The sequence below is a fragment of the Lycorma delicatula genome, chromosome 1 (genome assembly GCF_047948215.1).
Source record: "Lycorma delicatula isolate Av1 chromosome 1, ASM4794821v1, whole genome shotgun sequence".
NCBI classification, from domain to species: domain Eukaryota; kingdom Metazoa; phylum Arthropoda; class Insecta; order Hemiptera; family Fulgoridae; genus Lycorma; species Lycorma delicatula.
In genome coordinates this window covers 349,179,059-349,197,779 of record NC_134455.1, presented here as the reverse complement: position 1 = coordinate 349,197,779, position 18,721 = coordinate 349,179,059, and the positions used below count along the sequence as shown (strand labels likewise).

Genomic DNA, 18,721 nt, shown 5'->3' with positions numbered 1-18,721 from the left:
GAATCACCATGAATTCTTACAATGTGAAAGGGACTCCCCAAAATTAAACTTTTTCTGACGATATCCTGACAGCAAGTTTACAAGCCTTTCTTTTATGTTGAAGTGCTTTATGTAATAGTAGTTACTTATTTGGATGTATTGCATATATGGCCCTTTCCTCAACTAAGAGATGGATCAGATGATTTTATTTGACAACAAGATTTTATCTCCCTTCTCACTGGCAGAAGTCTGTACAGAATCAGCTGATTGATGATTTTCCTGATTGCTGGATCGATGGGCATGAATCCAGTGACAGAGCTTGTGGTGGACTCTAAGGTCACCCGATCTGACCCCATGTGATTTTTTCCTTCAAGGTTTTATAAAGGATCTTGTGTATGTTCCACCACAACCTCTAATCCGTTTAATTTGAGTTACAGGATTGAAGCAGCTGTTGCTTCCTTTACTCCAGACGTGTTGGTTAAAATATAAGATGAATTCTCTTATTGGTTGGATGTGTACTGCGTGAAGAAAGGTGCTCACACTGAACACTTTAGGGAAAAACTGTAAAGTTACTTTCATTTTATTTGTAATCAAATACCTTAAGTTAAAGTAAAAAGATATTAAATAGTTTTAAAACCTCAATATTCTTTTTGTCCACCTTTATATTACCAAACAATATCAAAAAATCTTCCCACTCACTATAATTTAAATAAGTTAAAAAATCTTTTTTTACAGAAGCAATATTATTCTGTTGCTGAATTTGTAAATGATAATTAAAAATTACAAATAATCCTGAAGTTTTATCGCTCATTTAACATGTGAACTCAATTAATTTTCATTAACACATTATTTTGTTAGTAAAACTGACAAAAGTGGTTCCATTAATTTTTAACTACAGCTTTTTTCCCTCTTTTTATTTTAGGTGTTTCATCTTCGAGATGTCAGGTGGGAGAAACCACAGTTCCTGTCAAAATCTTTCTTAGCTTTTGTAATGTTTAATGTAATTTGTTATTCTCTTTTACTTGCTGAGTTTTACACCATTCAGTTGTTAGATACAACTCCTGAACTAAAGGTGAGTTTCATTACACTTATTTTTCCTTAAATTTTACTTTTATTTTGTTAATTTTGCTTTATTATCAATTAACAATATTATTTATTATGTATTTCTGTTCTATCATACATCAGATACTCATAGATAGACATAAATGAAAAACGTTTTCTTGATTTCTGTCAGAAAATGTTCATATCTGATTGTTTTTCTGCAGGTTCTGAAGTTTAAATTTCTCTCATGTTATTATTTCTTCTTAAATATATAATAATTTAATAAATTATTGTGTAAATAGGTAAAAATGTAAATATATTAAATAAATTATAATTATCTTATAATTAAAAGAAAAACCTCTGACTTTTTTCTTCTGTTATACAACATGATCATTTTAAATTGCTACCATTTGGAATCTTGTAAACTAGAAAGAAAAGGTGTGAAGAACTTTGAATGACTAACTTTTCCTTGATTTCTGATTGCATTAAAAATATATGTTGGCATGTTTGAAATTGCAGTTTTTATAATTTTTGTAGATATACCATAGGTTATAAGACATTTTTATTTTTGGACATTTTCCTCTTGATATAAACATCCAGGAGCTACACTTCATCTTTGTATGAAAAAATATGTAATGAAAAATAATTTGTAATTGTTGTTTACTTTCCTGACTGTAAGAATATTGCTGCTGCTGCTGCAGAACAACTATAAAGGAAAAGTATAATTTTCAGCCAAAATTTTGGATATCAGGGTTTTAGAAATGTCAACATTTCAAGACCCCCTTAAAAAACACAGAAATTTCCAGAAGATGTATGTATATTTGGTGCCGTCTATTTTGATCAATATCACCAGAATGGCTCAAAAAATGTGGTCACTGTTGAATTAAGTTTTAGACAGAACTAAAAAGAAGAGGGGTAATTTTTGCTATTTTTTTATTTTTGACTTTTGTACATTAATAAAAAATTAAGCTTTATAAGCCAATAAGTTGGCTCGATTTTGGCTGATTTATTAAAATAAATTATTTATTAAGTTGATTTTTAGTCCTAAAAAACAAGGGCTAAATAGGAGGAACCGTACTTTAAATATTAATTTTTATTAACTTAAAAAAATTGAAAATCTAATTTTACCTAGTATTAATGGAGATAACTTTTGAGAACTTTTTAAAAAAAGGGAGCCCCACGGGTCCTAATTTAAGAATTAAATTTTTTAATGATTTCTGACATTTTAAGTTGTGGCTGTTAATTTTTTTGCAAAAAAAATTGATTTTTTTAACAGCTATTTTTTTTTCATCAGTTGATCAAGTCGGTGATCAACTGGAACCCAACATTTTTTACTAGGAATTTTTTTCTGCAATTATATTTTTAATGCTGCATAATTTTTAAGGTAAAAATGTCATTTGATCAATGGGGGTCACAGTAGATAACAAGTGTTCTTTATGAAGAATTTGATTTTTTCCCCATTTGTATTCTAAGTTTTGCATATGAAGTATTTGAAATAAAAATCTGTCTGGAAAGTGGGTAAGTTTTACACCCCTTTGCCATCTTTTTGTTTACATTTATTTATGGGAATGACAAAATTAGTAAAGAATTTAGGGCCATTGAATTAAAATGTTGTATAACTGTTAAGACAAAACAGTTTACCATTTTATAAGTTAATCAATATAATGATACATTAAGAAAATATGATATTGAAATAACAAAGGGTAAAATAACAACTCAGGTTCAAATTTTAGGGCAGATATTGCCGATAGCTACAGCTGTAGCTTCTGAACAAATGTGTTTATATTGAAAAAATGGCAGAAATTTCAAACATTACAAAGAGTATTTTTAACTGCTGAAAATTCTAGGAAAGTTCCTCATTCTTCGTAACTTTTCTAGTTAATGTGATCCCAGTGGTGGCAAACTTAAAATTAATAAACTGCGTAATGGAATAAAAAAAATGTTTTATTGATCTTTCATTGTCGTTTTCATTTTCATTTCTATTAACTGCAGTATGACAGATTGCTCATAAAAATGACTTATCAAGAGCAAAGAACAAGATTCTAAATGATTTTTGAAAGTTACATAAAGTGTACATGCTATAGGAATGTGGGAACTTACATTGACTAGTTTCTGAATGAAAAGTGGCTTTTTTTTTGAGTCTTCGGTCAAGAGTTTTGTTTTATTCACATTCAGAAGTCTCTAATATACTGTTGGCCTACATCTCTTATTTGTTTTATTAAATAAATTTATTAATTATGGAGTAAGGTTAAAATAATACACATCCATAAATAGGATTGATTACTTTGATAAAAACAGTAATTACTTTTAGTGGTTTATAGCCAAACATTACTACTTCAGACTGATTTTTTAAGATCAAATTTCATTGACACAAAAGAAGCTCATTGACAGTCTTGAATTTCAGAATAAGTTTTACACTCTTACTTATGTAATTTTATTTTTTTATTGTTTAAAACCAATCTTTGTTACATCTCCAAGTACCCGTGGTGGGACAATTAAAAATTTTGAATGGAAAGGAAAGATTGTGGCGTTTCATTTTAAAGGGCATTGAAAACAAACATTTTGATATTAAAAAAAAACTTGAGGTTACATCAGTCGTAACTGAAGTAGTGATGATTTAATATTTTTAGTAACAATTAAACTAACTATTAACAAAAAATGGTAATCTTTTTTCAAAAAAAGGTAATTTTTTTCATATTAGTTTTTAATTTAGATTTCTTACTTGCTCTGTTATAACAGCTATTTGTAACTGCTAAACTAGCTGTTAACAAAAATAGATTTTAAAACAGCTAGTATCAAAAGTGGCATATGATAATCCCCAAAATAGTTGTCTCGTACTGAAAAATAGATTAGTTTAAGGTAAGAGCAATTGCTAATTTTTTTTTTTTTTTTTTTTACTGCCTTGCAGTTGTTTAAGAGGTACTATTGAGGATATCCCAGAAAGTGTTGACCAAACTTAAGGACTGATTCAAGAACATAAAAATAAATAAAATGTTTATATGAGCAAATAAATGCTCTCCTATCTTGCTTCATTTCCCCCTCTGTCTGTTATTTTGTGCGTTTTTCAATGCAATTAATATCCTAAGAAGAGACTGGGATATTTAAAATGCTGTTAAGTCATCCTTCAAAAACATATGGTCCTGTCAGATGCATTTCAGAAAATCTGTGTTGTATCACTGAAAGGAATTTTATGACCACTATTTGAATTTGAAAATGAAGAGCTAGATAAACTTTTCTATGATATTGTATAGTGTGAAATATTTTATCTGTTTCTTGGTTTGCAGTAGTTTGTCAATGATTTTTTTTGCTATATTTATTTTGTTTATAATATTGAATAACTTTTGGTAACATGAGAGATCAGTTTAATTTCTTATATCTTTTTATTGTTGCAGAATTTCTACACTCATATATTCAATGGTTGTTACGCCATTTTGCTTCTTATAGTTTTGATTTTTTTTCTCATCTATGGAGTTGAAGTTTTTTTTAAGGTAATTTTTGTTTCATATTTGTTTTTAATTTAAATTCCTTACTTGCTTTAGTAAAATTTATGCTCTATTATAATTTACACATCCATGTAACTGGTTTCTTTTAGAAGATGTGTTACATGTTTGTGGTGAATGTGTTTGTAAGGCATCTTATCCTTACAGAAAGACTTTTAAACGTAGTTAACCTGATTTTTATGCTAATAAATTTCTAAAAAGCCTATAAGATTTTAAAGAATTGTCAATAAAGATCTTTGTGAGATAGATTTGTATCGTATGGTGTCATTACCATATGATACAAATCTGAAACATCCAAATGATACATGTAAATTATGTTTTTATTTTCTTTGTGAACAAAAAAAAGCTGACCACACAGTTGTAGGACTTTCCCATCATGCGGCTTTTTTCTGATACACGGCTTACATGCACAACTTAATTTAAAATATTTATAATTTCATTTAAATATGATATTTTTTTGTTTATTTAATTCAGTGATTCTAACTAAAGCATGTGCGCATACTGTATTTCATTCACATTGATGTGGTGGTACTAGCAGTCACTTTAAATATTATTAATTTATTTAATTCTACAACTCACCTGTGACATCACTACATAGCAGACTACTACAGCAGCTGTACGTTAGTGCTGCACTAGCTATACCCACTTAGCCAGTAGTTTATTTAGAGTATTTTTTGTGATGGGAGTATGATTTTGCAAAAATTTATTTTTGGAAATATTATTTTTTAATTGTTAACAAATGTGCTTAAGAAAAATAAGACCTTAATTAGGCAAAATCTTGAGATACTGAGGATGTAGCTCTGCTGTAGCGCTAGATGGGCAAGTAAAAGAACTTATTTTTATCATTCTCATATGTAAATGTCATTCAGTTTGTTTATAATTCATAAATGCTTACTCCAATTGTAATCAAATTTTAAGGTTATGTCAAATATATTTTTTTATAATTTATTCACTACTGTTGGCTTTTAAATTATATGCACTCAAGTTTAAATGCTTATTAAAAAAAAAAAAAAAACTATTCATCTGATTTCAAAATAAATCACATCAAAATTTACATAATTCTATTCTGCATTTGTGATGATAAACTTTTATTTTTTACTAATTGTTCAAGATATTTGTTTTTTGTTGTAAGAATAGAAAAAGACAAAAGATTTTTGAGTCTTCTCCAAACTTTGATTTTGGTCATTTATCATTAAAGAACTACTAAACCAATCATGCTCAAATTTTTATTCATGTTAGCCCATTCTATCAACTTATCACTTATTAAATTTAAATCTTATTAAATTAATGAGTTACTTTGTATAAAAATGTGAACTGATGAGTAATTCTTTAATCAAAGCAGTCAAAGTTCGAAACAGAAGATTAAAAAATGGCTATTTTTCTTTCCTCGTGGTATAAATATATCTTAAAAAATTATAAAAAAAGTTCATCTTAATCAAATGCAGAATAAAATTTTGATGTGGCTTGTAGGCTCTAAACACATTAATAAAAAAAATCTGTTTTTCTGATTTTTTGTAGCAAAATAAGATATGGAATTTTTGTTATATATAGTAGCTATATTTTTTTATTGGATTGTTAACAAAACTTTTAGTTTTAAAAAGATTGTATTTTTTTTTTACATGAAGAGATTCAAATTCAGTGATTAATTTTAATTTTTTTCAAATAGGTTCGTGGTGGTTTTTTGGTTGATATAACAAATGATTCAAAACACTGCAATGAAAACCAGTTTGATGAGATCCAGAATCTGTTTCGTTCTTCTCAACATGTAAGTTCATTTTAAGTCAGTATATTTTACTGTCATATTGTCGTCCTATTGTGCAGATAACCAGTAATTATTTTATTTATTTAATTAGATGCTATTCTCTAACTCTATATCATTGGTAAATTTGTTGTATGTTATCTGTTTTTGTTAACTTATTTTAAAGACTCAATTTCTAGGTTTTGATTTATTTATAACAGTAATTTGTTACCATAATAGAGTAATATCGGGTGACCAACTTAAAACTGAACTGAACCAGCTCCAACTCCAGTTATTTGAGTATCACCTTTAATGCTACTACTAATAGCAGCAGTCAGTTGTAAATGTTTCTGCTGTCATCTATTGTTATCAGTTAAACTGTTCTCGCTTTAGTGCAGTATAGTTTTAGTTTCATTCTATGCAGTTATATTTTTCTAAAATGCCTTATTCAATCTAGCAAAGGGTTGCTACAATTGAAGCTTATGTGCATACTGGATTCTTTCAAGAATTGTATCATATATTTTGGAAAAATGTCTGATTCCCTGTATCCCAGCAAAGAGTAGCATGCATGAGTCAGTTAAAAAATGGTATATAACAGGGCCAGTTTCCAACACAAAATGAAAGGAAATCAATAATTCAGTATGATACTCGGGCACAAAAGCGAGTTGCTGCATGGGTGTTCAAGTAAATATGTAAACTTTTGCTAATATTAATATAGAATTTAATTAAAATTTTTCATTTCATTCATAAAATGTTAAGTGTCACAACTGTGTTTAGTCTGTAGTGGTTCGGTTTTAAGTTGCTAATTCTGTATAACCCCCAAATTAATTTGGATAGCAATAATGACAAGATTGTGTCTGTTGAATAAAATTATTCATTTTTGTTCATATGTAGCAACAGTGTTTGGCTTATACATGTAAAAATAATGAAAACATACTTTGTCAAGAAAACCCTTTTTTATTTTTTAACATAATCTTCCTTCAAGTCTGTACACTTAATGTAGCAATGCCTACAATTTTTTTATCATACTTGTAGCATGATTTATATGCAGGTGTTTTGGCAATAACTTCATCATTTTGGGTAAATCTCTTCCTGCAAGCCACTTTTTATATTTTGAAACAGATAATAGTTTAAAGGTAAAGTTGCTAAGTGTGGTGAGGTAAGGTGGATGCAGAAGAATTTTGTAGTGTAATTTAAACAATTTTCTGTCGTATTTGCAGAAAATTGAGCTGACACATAGTCTTTGTAAAAAAGAATTTTCTTTTTTATCAAATCTCATCATTTTTCTTTACTTCCTTATTTCAACGATCCATCAAACATATACAATATTGCCCAGTTATTTTAACCTTTTCCAGAAAATCAGTGAAGATTATCCTATGAACATCCAAAAAGACAGTCGCCATCACCTTACTGCTGATGGAACGATTTTTCGCTTTCTTTAAAGTGAGTTCCCCAATTACAACTGGTGTTTTGATTCTTCCTTGGTTTCAGGCTTGTAATTATGTATCAAATTTCATCAGCTTTTTTTGAAATGGGACAAAAATTCCTCATGATTATCTGGGAACAGCTCCAAAATGTGCATGAAGAAACATTGCATTGATCTTGTAAACAGTTTTTGTATATGTAAATATCTGTGTAAAATATAATGCTGTTAATCATTTGAATACCTATTGCCTTAGTGATGTCACACACTATCAATCTTCTGTCCTCCATCATCATATCAGAAATTTTTTTAAAATATTCTCTACTGTTGTAATTTTTTATGTTAGTCATGGAATCTTCACTGTTTATGCTCCGCTCAAAAACTGTTTTAATTGATATTACCAACTCTCTATAATATTTATCCAGTTTAGCTTAAGTTTCTTGTGTGGTTTTGCCTTTTAAGAAGTAATGTTTAATCATCACATGAAACTCACCATTTCTTAACAAATCCCAACACTTCTTTATCAGACACTATCTTTAGTCAGATATATGTATCTGACTAAAGCTAGATGTATGCTGGTAGCAGAGATTTGGTAATTTAAGATGTTCTGTATAATATAATACCAGCTCTCTTGAATTCCAATAGACATATATATATATTTAATAATTTAAACAATTATAAAATTATAATCCCAGATAAAGTCAGTGTAAAAAGCTAAGAATTCTTGCCTAACTGCAGCACTTTTGAGTGTCACCCCATCTTCAGCAGTCAGACATATAAATTACATACTAATTAAAATAAATTTCATCAGTGTGTATATTTACCGTTTGTCCCACAAAAAGGTATATGCTTTTGATTTAGCATAACTTGCCCATTCCCCAACCCATTCTATTGAAATTTTACAGACTTTTAACGAAGGTTCTAAAAATGTTATACAAAAATTTCAGCTGTCTAGGATTTATAAAAACAGAATGGCGGCTTTCAAGTAAAAACATCAGTTTCAGATAAATCACATTTTTTATTCATTACAAAATAGTTGGTAAAAGTGATTAAAATCAGATGAGTATTTTACCTAAATAGTTGTACAAATTGAATAAAACTATTAAAACTTGAATAAATTAATCTTGCTTCAATTTCCTGTGTAAGCATTTAATTGTTAAAATGGGATTTACAACTGAACAAAAAGTTAAATGTTGTGCATGGGCCATTGACAATTTAGCAGAGTCCATACCATAATTCAGTGCTGATTTTGAAAGTGATCATTTTGTTTTTATAAATCCTGAAAGGTTGAAATTTTCACAGAACATTTTTAGAACCTCTGTTAAAAGGTTTGTAAAGCTTTAATAGAATTAGTGGGGGAATGGGCGAGTGATACTAAATCAAAAGCATAAACCTCTTCGTGGGACACATTATTAATATATATATATATATTATATATCAATAAATTAAAACATTATCTACCATTGCATGATAATGAGTGGTATTTTATATTAAATCATTCAGTTATTATATCAGGTCTATAAATTAAAAAATTATACTATCATATTCAATTTTCTTATTTATAAGTTTATATTTATTTTTATATTTACTAAAATAATATTTTTCCTGAATGTCAATTTCTTTGTTATTATTTATTTCTGATATTTCTAAGTTATTATAAATATCAGTAATCTTATGTTTATTTTTTAAAAGAAGTTCAATAACATTTGAAAATTTAATATTTCCTTTTTTATAATTTGTTACAATGCTCTGAAAACCTTTTTATGAAGAATCTGGTGGTTTTACCTTTATATATATATGATTTGTATGTGTGGTTATGAATCTATATATAACTTATATGAAACTATATAATATAGATTCTTAAAGTTCATTTTCTTATTGTTATCCTGTAAAACGTACTTTATTGTTTATCCAGTTTATAAGAATCATATAAGTGATTATAACAATAGCTTCATTGTTATTGTTTAAAAAATATTTAAATGATAAACCACACCTTATAATCACTAACAATAATAAATAGAAAAATTACAATAGAAGAATATACACATAGAGAAAGCCAAGTGACACTGCAAGGTATCAGAAAGATTATATCATGGTTAAACAAAGATTTAGAAATCAACTCGACTGCAAAGCATATCCAGGAGCAGACATTGATAGCGACCATAGTGATAATCAAATGTAAATTGGGGTTTAAAAGCTGAAGAATAAGTGTCAGATAAATTGGTGAAATTTAGAGTAGCTTGATGAAAAGGAGGTAAAGAAAATTTTTGAGGAGGATATCGTAAGAGGTCTAAGTAAAAAAGATAAGGTAGAAAATATAGAAAAGAATGGGAGAATGTTAAAAAGGAAATTCTTAATCAGCAGAAGCGAACTTAGGCGGAACAAAGTGAACTGGTAGAAAACCTTGGATATCAGAGGATATATTGCAGCTGATGGATGAACGTAGAAAATATAAAAATGCTAGTGATGAAGATGGTAAAAAGAATTATCAACAATTAAGAAACACCATAAATAGGAAGTGCGAATTAGGGAAAAGAAGAGTGGATTAAAGAAAATTGTTCAGAAGTGGAAAGAGAAATGATCATTGGTAAAATAGACAGAGCATACAGGAAAGTTAAGGAAAACTTTGTAGTACATAAATTAAAATCTAATAATGTGTTAAATAAAGATGGTACACCGATTTATAATACGAAAGAAAATGTAGACGATAAGTGATTGGAATATATTGATATATTGAAGAGCGATACAGAGGAAATGAATTAGAAACTGGTGTTGCATAGGAAGAAGAGTAAGTCAAAGAGGATGAAAAGGAAGATAAAATACTGAGATCTGAATTTAATAGAGCATTAAAAGATTTGAATGGCAGAAAAGCTCCTGGTATAGACAGGATACCTGCAGAATTACTGTGTAGTACAGGTGAAGAAGCGATAGATTACACAAACTGGTGTGTAATATTTATGAAAAAGGAGAAGTTTTGTCACGTCAGACTTCAAAAAGAGTGTTATTTTCATGATACCAAAGAAAGCAAGAGCAGAAAAATGTGAAGAATACAGAACAGTTAGCTTAACTACTCATGCATCAAAAATCTTAACTAGAATTCTGTACAGAAGAAGTGTTAGGAGAACACAAATTTGGTTTCAGGAAAAGTATAGGGTCAAGGGAAGCAATTTTAGCGCTCAGATTAATAGCAGAAGGAGGATTAAAGAAAAACAAACCAACATACATAGTATTTATAGACTTATAAAAGGCATTTGATAATGTAGACTGGAATAAAATGTTCAGCATTTTAAAAAATTTAGGATTCAAGTATAGTGGTAGAAGAACAATTGCTAACATTTACAGGAACCAAACTGCAAGACAGGTGCATTGTGTGCTGAAGGAACCTTGAGTTGTCTCGCCACAACTCTGGTTACTTTTTGCTGATTTTTTCATGTAACCATTTTAAATTGCCTTGATAGTACGCATAGTTCCCATTTCACCTTGAGGCAAGAATTCAAAAGGCACAATTCCATTAAAATTGAAAAAATAGAGAGCATCATTTTGATGTGCTTTCTTGGGGAGTTGTTTGGGGGGATCGTTTGCCAATCCATTGTGGTAATTGAACATTTATCTCAATGTCATAGCCGTAAACCCAGCTTTCATCTCCCATTATGATCATTTGCGTAATTGTTTCATTATCATCGACAGTTCAAGAAGTTGCTGACAAACATCCACTTGTTCTTTCTGCTGTATGGTCATCAAACAAGAAACAAACTTTGCTGCAACTTGATGCGTATTCAATTTTTCAGTCAAAATATCACGGCATGATGCAATTGAGATGCCGTGATATTTTATTCTTCTGCAAGTTCTCTGATAGTGTATCAGTGATTTGCCTGCACCAGATCATTGATTTTCTGATTGTGGGTGTCATCAGTTCAAGTTGAAACCTTCCTAGTCGAAGGTCATCTTCAATTGACTGGCGACCACTTTTAAATTGTGAAAACCATTTGTAACATTGCATACAACCCAGAGCATCATCTGTGTAAGCTTGTTTCAAAAGTTGAAACGTTTCTGTGAAAGTTTTTCCCAGTTTCTCATGCAATTTTATATTATATCATAGCTCTTGAAAATCACACATTACAAAAATTGCTACTAACACTTAAACTTGTTGCGCTCAAATAACAATAACATGAAAACTAAACGAGATATCCACAATCCAAGAACATGTAGTTACAAAGGAGATTATTTGAATACAATGCTGCCAACCGCACGTCACTAAATATCTCTGTTGACGCATAATTACAAATGTTTGGTTATTTTCTAAACAGACCTGGTACTATGCAATTCACAATTGCTATAATGAACAGCTTTTTGTTCTTCTACCAATTGTATAAATAAACATAATAACTAAATTTTAAATATTGTCAAATTTTGATATTTATTTCTGAAATTTTACGCACATAATTTTACAGTATATGCATGAAATCGCTGTAGAGATATACATAGATATCTGTGCACAGGGACTGAGATATTACTGTTATAGAAATACTTAAAACGAATGAACTTAAAATTAACCTATCAACTAGTAGACAAAATACAATTTTTCAGATTTATATTACATAATTCATTTCTTATTACGATGTTTCCTGAAACTGAGTCAGTGATCCATTCTTTAATATTTATTTTAATAGTTCTTAGATTCATATTTGATGGAAGGTGGTTGAATACACTTATTGCTTATACTGCTTTATTACTTTTTTGTGTGAACTTTATTTATTATTGGAAAGACAATTATTTTATTTCTAGTTATTTGACCAGCTTCCTGTAGTTTTATTTCAATTCAGAATAATGAATATTGATAATTTTTTTTAATTTTCAAACATTTTGAATGTAATATGTGCTATAATTTGTTTAAAAAAATGATGCCATTTCTACGAGAGTCCAATAAATCAGATCTGATCTTATATGAGAAAATAGAGTAATCTGATATTATGTTTCAAAAGGTTAAATAAACCAGTTCAGTCAGCCAGTTGGCTGACTGAAGTCATGTTTTTTAATTCTCATTTAATTTTTTGAGGATATAAACTAGTTTTTATATCCACTGAATTACAGATGTTGAAATATTTTTTTTACAGAATAGAGTAAAATTCTTGTTCAGTCACCATAAATTTTACAGTACTGATTAAAAGTATTTTTATTTGGTTAAAAAATTATTTGACAACATGAGTTTTTTATTTTGAGTTGTAGAATATAAAATTTGTCTTCTCTTACAGGGTAAAGTTATTGATACTTCACAGTTACATCAGTCACGACTAGGCTTGCTATCTCAGGCATTAATGCTCAGCACAATTGTCTTGTTCCTTTGTGGTGAGACTCTAGGAGAGTTCTGGAAGAAGAAGTACGTTCAAAAATTATTAATTTACATGTATTCTCTTTCAGTCTCTTTTTGTTTTTATATACATGGTGATTTACCTGGTTATGCAAATACTTTGGCAGATCATTCCATGTATAAAAGTAAAGAAAAACGTATATATAAACATAGGTCCTGAAATGCTTCGTTAGCGAGTTATACGTGGTGAAAAAATTTCACCCAGATTTCATTTCCTTCAGTGAAATGAAGCCATACAGAAATTCTCGGGATGCAAAAATGTAAGATAATTTGATGGTTTCATATTAAATTCAATCTGACAAATTGAAAAAAATGAGTCCAAGAACTGTCACTTCTCTAGTTTTTTTTAAAAAATGGCAAAAAAACATAAAAAAGGAGTCAAAAAATGCACTTTTTTACATTTGACTTGTAATCACTTTATTAAATTGCTGATAAATAGATAAAACTCTTCCATAAAACTTTTAGGAATTTAATTCTAAACAGAATAGTATAAACAAAGTAAACAGAAAGCGAATAACAGTTAAATAAAGTGGATTTTTATTTAGAGCAATACACAGCTAAATTTAACTAGAAAATGATTACATAAAAAATATAAAAAAAACATAAAAAATTAATAAAATACAATAAATTTTTGAAAATGTTTCCATTTACTTCAATGAACTTTGCTGCACATTTTTGAATTGCTTGTGTTGCTGTTTTTAGTTCATTGAGGCTATTCTTTAACAGTGCAAAAGCATCAGCAATACGGGCAAGTAACTCCTCTCAGGTATTTACTTTCAGCTTATAAACATTACACTTCATCCAACTCTGTACACAAAAATTCATTGGTGTAACATCTGGTGATCTGGGTGGCCAGGATTGTGAACCACCTTGACCGATCCATTTATCTGCGAATTGCTGATTTAAGTAAGCGGAAACAATGAAAGAGAAGTGTGGAAACATGGATAAATGGCTATCATTTTTTTTTTTTAAAACTGTAAGTACGCCTCACCTGTTAAGCACCCTTGGAAAATAAACAGTCCAAACAACTGATTATGAATAATCCCACACTGTACATTAATGGCAAATCACTGTTGAAAGTTACATTCCATTGTTGCATGAGGGTTTACTTCTGCCAGTGAGTGTTGGTTTCTTATGTTGTGCATGTTATCACAAGTGAACTGTTACTCATTGGTAAATAAAATATATTTGAAGAGTTGTTGAGTATTTAACAGATTGCAGAACACCAAGCAAAGGGCAGGGTTTCCTGCATGTAGATGTTATGCATTTTTTTTATAATACAGGTAAAGGTTGTTATTCTTAAGTGTCCTCCATACTTTAGTTTGTGAAACTCTCAACCAGTTAGAAAGACATCTTGTACTGACACCAGGACTATGCTGAACAGCAATAATAATGCTAACATTGACATTAACATCATGCTGGAAAGAACGGTCGTATGGGATACGATTACTGTTAGGAAGAGATCCTATTTTCCGTAACATACAAAATGCTCAAATAATAATTCTTGAGTTTGGAATCCTGCGATTAGGATAACATCAATATTCTTCAACAGCGGCCGTAGCACTGCCTTCACACACACTATAAATAAACACCATATATATATTGGCATATTCTTCATTCAAAAATAAGTATGGCATTATTACTTCAATAATCAACAAGATTCAGATACTTGTATTAACAGGAAAATTGCACTAATGAACTTTAACCTGACTGTAAGCTTACAAAACAACACAATTACAATTAAAAAAATAATCAAAAAATTGTTGGACAACTGTTATTTTATTGCCAATTTATGGAATTTATTCCTTATTTTAATTTGATTTAAACAAAAATTATAGTTTTTTAACAGGACTTAAATACACTGTTACAATTGTTGATTCAGTACTATCCTGTATTAAATAATTTATTTTGAAACTTCTTTTATTAATTTTGAATATCAGAAATTTCTGTTTTTTTAGTTTTTTCAGTTTTGAAAAATAAATCAGTTATCAATAAAAATCATTTTCCAGTTAAATTTAGTCTTTGTATTGCTCTAAATAAAAGTCTATTTTATTTAACTGTTATTCGCTATCTCTCTCACTCTCTCCCTCTCCCTCTCCCTTCATCCTCTCTCTCTCTCTCTCTGCATGTGCGTGTGTATGCACATGTGCATATAAAATGCCAAGGTTTTACCAGAGTTTCCTTTGATCATCCTAGCAAATCCTGCAGCAGTTTGGTTTTGTTAATGGAGGAGGATATGTATTCATAATGTGATATTTATAATTTATTATATATTGATAAGAATAAAAGTCATATTTATTATTAAGAGTTATTATTCTCTTAAATGAAAGAAGTAATTGTAATTGTATTGTATTATATTACTTATCATTACATTATTTGATAATAAATAGTGCAACTCCTTTTTTATTAATTGAAGTCAAACAGTTCATCATCAATTTATTAATTTTATAACAGTCTTGAACCTTTATAAATCACTAAATATTTCCAGGTTAACAGCAGTCATTGATAAGATAGAATAAATAATAAAAGTAATAAATAGACTTTCTATTTACTTATTTGCTCAGTTGAATTATCAAATGCAAATGTTCAGTCTTACAGTGAATGTAATCAGTTAATTTTAATTGATTCTTTAAGTACTTAGTGAGTGAAAATTTTTACAGTGTAGTTTTTTTGTTTATATAAGAATACATTTACATAAAAAATAGCCTGTGCACAATTTTTATACATTCTTAAAAAGAGTAGGCTGGTTACTGGCTAATACTAAATTTAATAAAGTTTTGTTTATTTAATTACTTAGTGATATAATTATCTGTTAAGTACTATTTAAGATTTCTTTTTTAAGCTTATGTTTCAAACTGATGTTATTTTTTTACTGAACTGATTATTAATCATTGTTAGGTTTTGATGTTTACTATTTGGCTTTGAAGCGCCTTAATAAACCGCTAAGCTTGTCATTATTAAATATTATGCGCATGTGTATTCCTGTCTAAATATAACAATTTTTTGGAGGCTCCCTTGAAAATTCAAAACAAGCTTTTCAAGATAATAAAAATATATCTGATAATCGTTGAATTTCCTTTAAGCATGAGTCGTGTACACCAGACCACAAAGCTGTTTTCCTGTAACCCAGCACAATATTTTGACTTCTGACAGAGCTTTTTTGGTGTCATTTTTATAAATTAACAAACCATTTAAAAACTCTCCTTATCAATTTATTTGAAATAAAATTAAAAGAGTTTTTTTTATGCAAACAGTATTATTCTATCGATTAACTTTTAAATAACAGTAATTAAACAAATAATTTTTTAATTAGTGTCTTCTGAATTTGACATTTTTTAGTTAATTTTTATCTTCACATGGATACCTTAACAATTATTTCATTTGTCTCTAATTGGAAATAATTAGCATAGATTTTAATCACATTTATTTTTTATTTTATAATTAACTCTGTAACTTGTGTGATGCTCTGATAAAGGTTTTATCATAGTTTCCCTTGATCCACCCAAGCAAACGCTGAGGTTGTTCATACTCCCATAAATAACAAAACTCAAATAAAAACTTATCAAAGGGGGATGTGATATATATATATATATATATATATAATTATGATATATCAGTCATAAAGAATTATAATTAATCATTGAGCTTAGTGTGTTATTTAAACGCTTCAGAACAAAACAGTACAGTTTGATTTCATTGTTAATGAGATCAATTTGATCATTCTAAGACAGTTTCTCATGTAAAAAATCATCCAAAATTTCACTTTATTGACAGCAGAAATGTTGTGATTACCATTTATGGGAATTCCCAAAACAGGTACTGTAATCTAATTTTAATATTTATGATTTTTAACTGTATAAGTAATTTACAATAACTTAATGTATTTAATAATTTTGTATATTTAATATATTATTGCATTATTATATATCTGCAGTGTGAATCTTTACAAAGTGAGGTAGCGCTTTCTACTGTTTTTTTTTCATCTTGGAAATGTTGATAAAGTATCTTACAAAAGTAACTTTTGCATTTTACTTAGACTGCTATATAATTATTTTTGAGTTAAAATTTCCATGAAATATTTGTAATTAATTTAGTGATTTTGTTTTTTGTATATAATTAATCTTTGTTTAATTTTAATCTATATAATTATGAATTGTTTCAGGGTCCCTCTGTATAGTCGAAATTGGCACGACTTAGTGTTTAGAGTTGTTGAAATTGGCGTTGCTTTGTGGTTTCCTTGTGTTCTTTGGAATTGTATGAGGTAAAATATTTTTTTTTCTTTTGGCCATTTATTTATTATTTTATTTTTTTCTAATAAATTGAAATCATGCTGCCAAGGAAACAATTTGTTTTACATTCCTGGCTACAGATGTATTGCTGTTACAGCAGTGTAGCTGTAAAGTGAGAGTATAACAATCAGCCAAAATTTCAAGTATCAGGGTTTATGAAAATTATTCACCCCCTTAGTATAAAGAATACAATAAAATAGAAATATCCAGAAGATTAGCTACATGTAAACACTCACACACATATTAATGGTGTGTTCTGTATTTTAATTATTATCTCTGAACTGGCTTTGTCTTGACTTAATTTTTTCAAAAATAGCTCAAAAATTTCTATATGTGGAACATTGATTACATTAAATTTTGGACAAAATTAAAAAAGGGCAGGTTTTTTAACATTTTTAATGTACAATTAGAAAGTAAATTAGTACAATGAAAATACTTTTAAGGTATAAAATTTTAAAAATATGAAGTCAGTCAAATGTAAGAGTGGGGGGATGTTCAATATTATTTCTAAATAATTATTAATTCAGTTAATTTCTAAATAATTGAATTAAAATTTACTTCAATTGAAATTTGGCGCAAATATTTGGCTGAATATACATCCCAGCTTTGGCCTGATTTCTGACCTCATCAGCAAGAGTTCATCGCAGTACCCATAACTTATACTTTTTTTTTCCAGTAAACTATAATTTTTTTAGCCTTGTTGAATAACACTGCACCAAATCTGGTTGACTTATTGATGTAAATAAATACTCTGATAATAATCATTTATGCTCAAAAATCAAGGAAGCTGAGTGGAATTCTCTGTTTAAAATACAAATTAATTTAAACTTTAATTTTCAAAATTGAAAATCCAACTTTATCTAGTATTAATGTAAAAGATATGTTGTTTTTTTTAAAGAGGGATCTCATGGTACCGATTGAAAAATCTAATTTTTTTTTTTAATTTTTATAATTTTCCATAGTTTTATGTATTTTTCAAGTAGTGGCTGTTATTGAAAATTTAATAAGTAATTGCTAAGGGGGGGGGGGGGTCAGATATGACCAATTCTTTTTTTATTAAAACTTTTAATTTTTTTTAATTATTGAACTCTCATTATAGTTTTGAAATGAAAAACTTCATTTGGTTAAGAAGAAAACTGGGACCAAAAATGCTTTTACTGAATATTTTACGAAATGCATAATTAAGTCATTAATACACTACAGAGTATTTGAAATTAAATCAAGGGCAAAGCCAGGAAACTTTTACAACTCTTTCTTTTAAATTTATTTTTTCTTCAATCTACTATGCATTAGATTAAACATTTTTCTAAGCATCTTTTTGGATGCTTAGAAAAATTATTTCTGGTTAGATTTTCCTTCCTTTCTTGGCAATACTTTTTAAAT

General features: G+C 28.5%; 1 protein-coding gene across 4 annotated transcripts in view; it reads left to right on the top strand.

Moving 5' to 3' along the window:
• Positions 1 to 18,721, top strand: part of LOC142334452 (uncharacterized) — a 92,871-nt gene that overhangs the window by 49,907 nt on the left and 24,243 nt on the right. For all 4 annotated transcript variants that reach the window (XM_075382477.1, XM_075382474.1, XM_075382475.1 and 1 more), the window contains 5 exons: positions 902 to 1,051; positions 4,413 to 4,508; positions 6,187 to 6,285; positions 12,934 to 13,058; positions 17,212 to 17,310. In XM_075382477.1, coding sequence (XP_075238592.1) covers positions 902 to 1,051; positions 4,413 to 4,508; positions 6,187 to 6,285; positions 12,934 to 13,058; positions 17,212 to 17,310 — 569 coding nt within the window. The remainder of the gene's footprint in view (positions 1 to 901; positions 1,052 to 4,412; positions 4,509 to 6,186; positions 6,286 to 12,933; positions 13,059 to 17,211; positions 17,311 to 18,721) is intronic.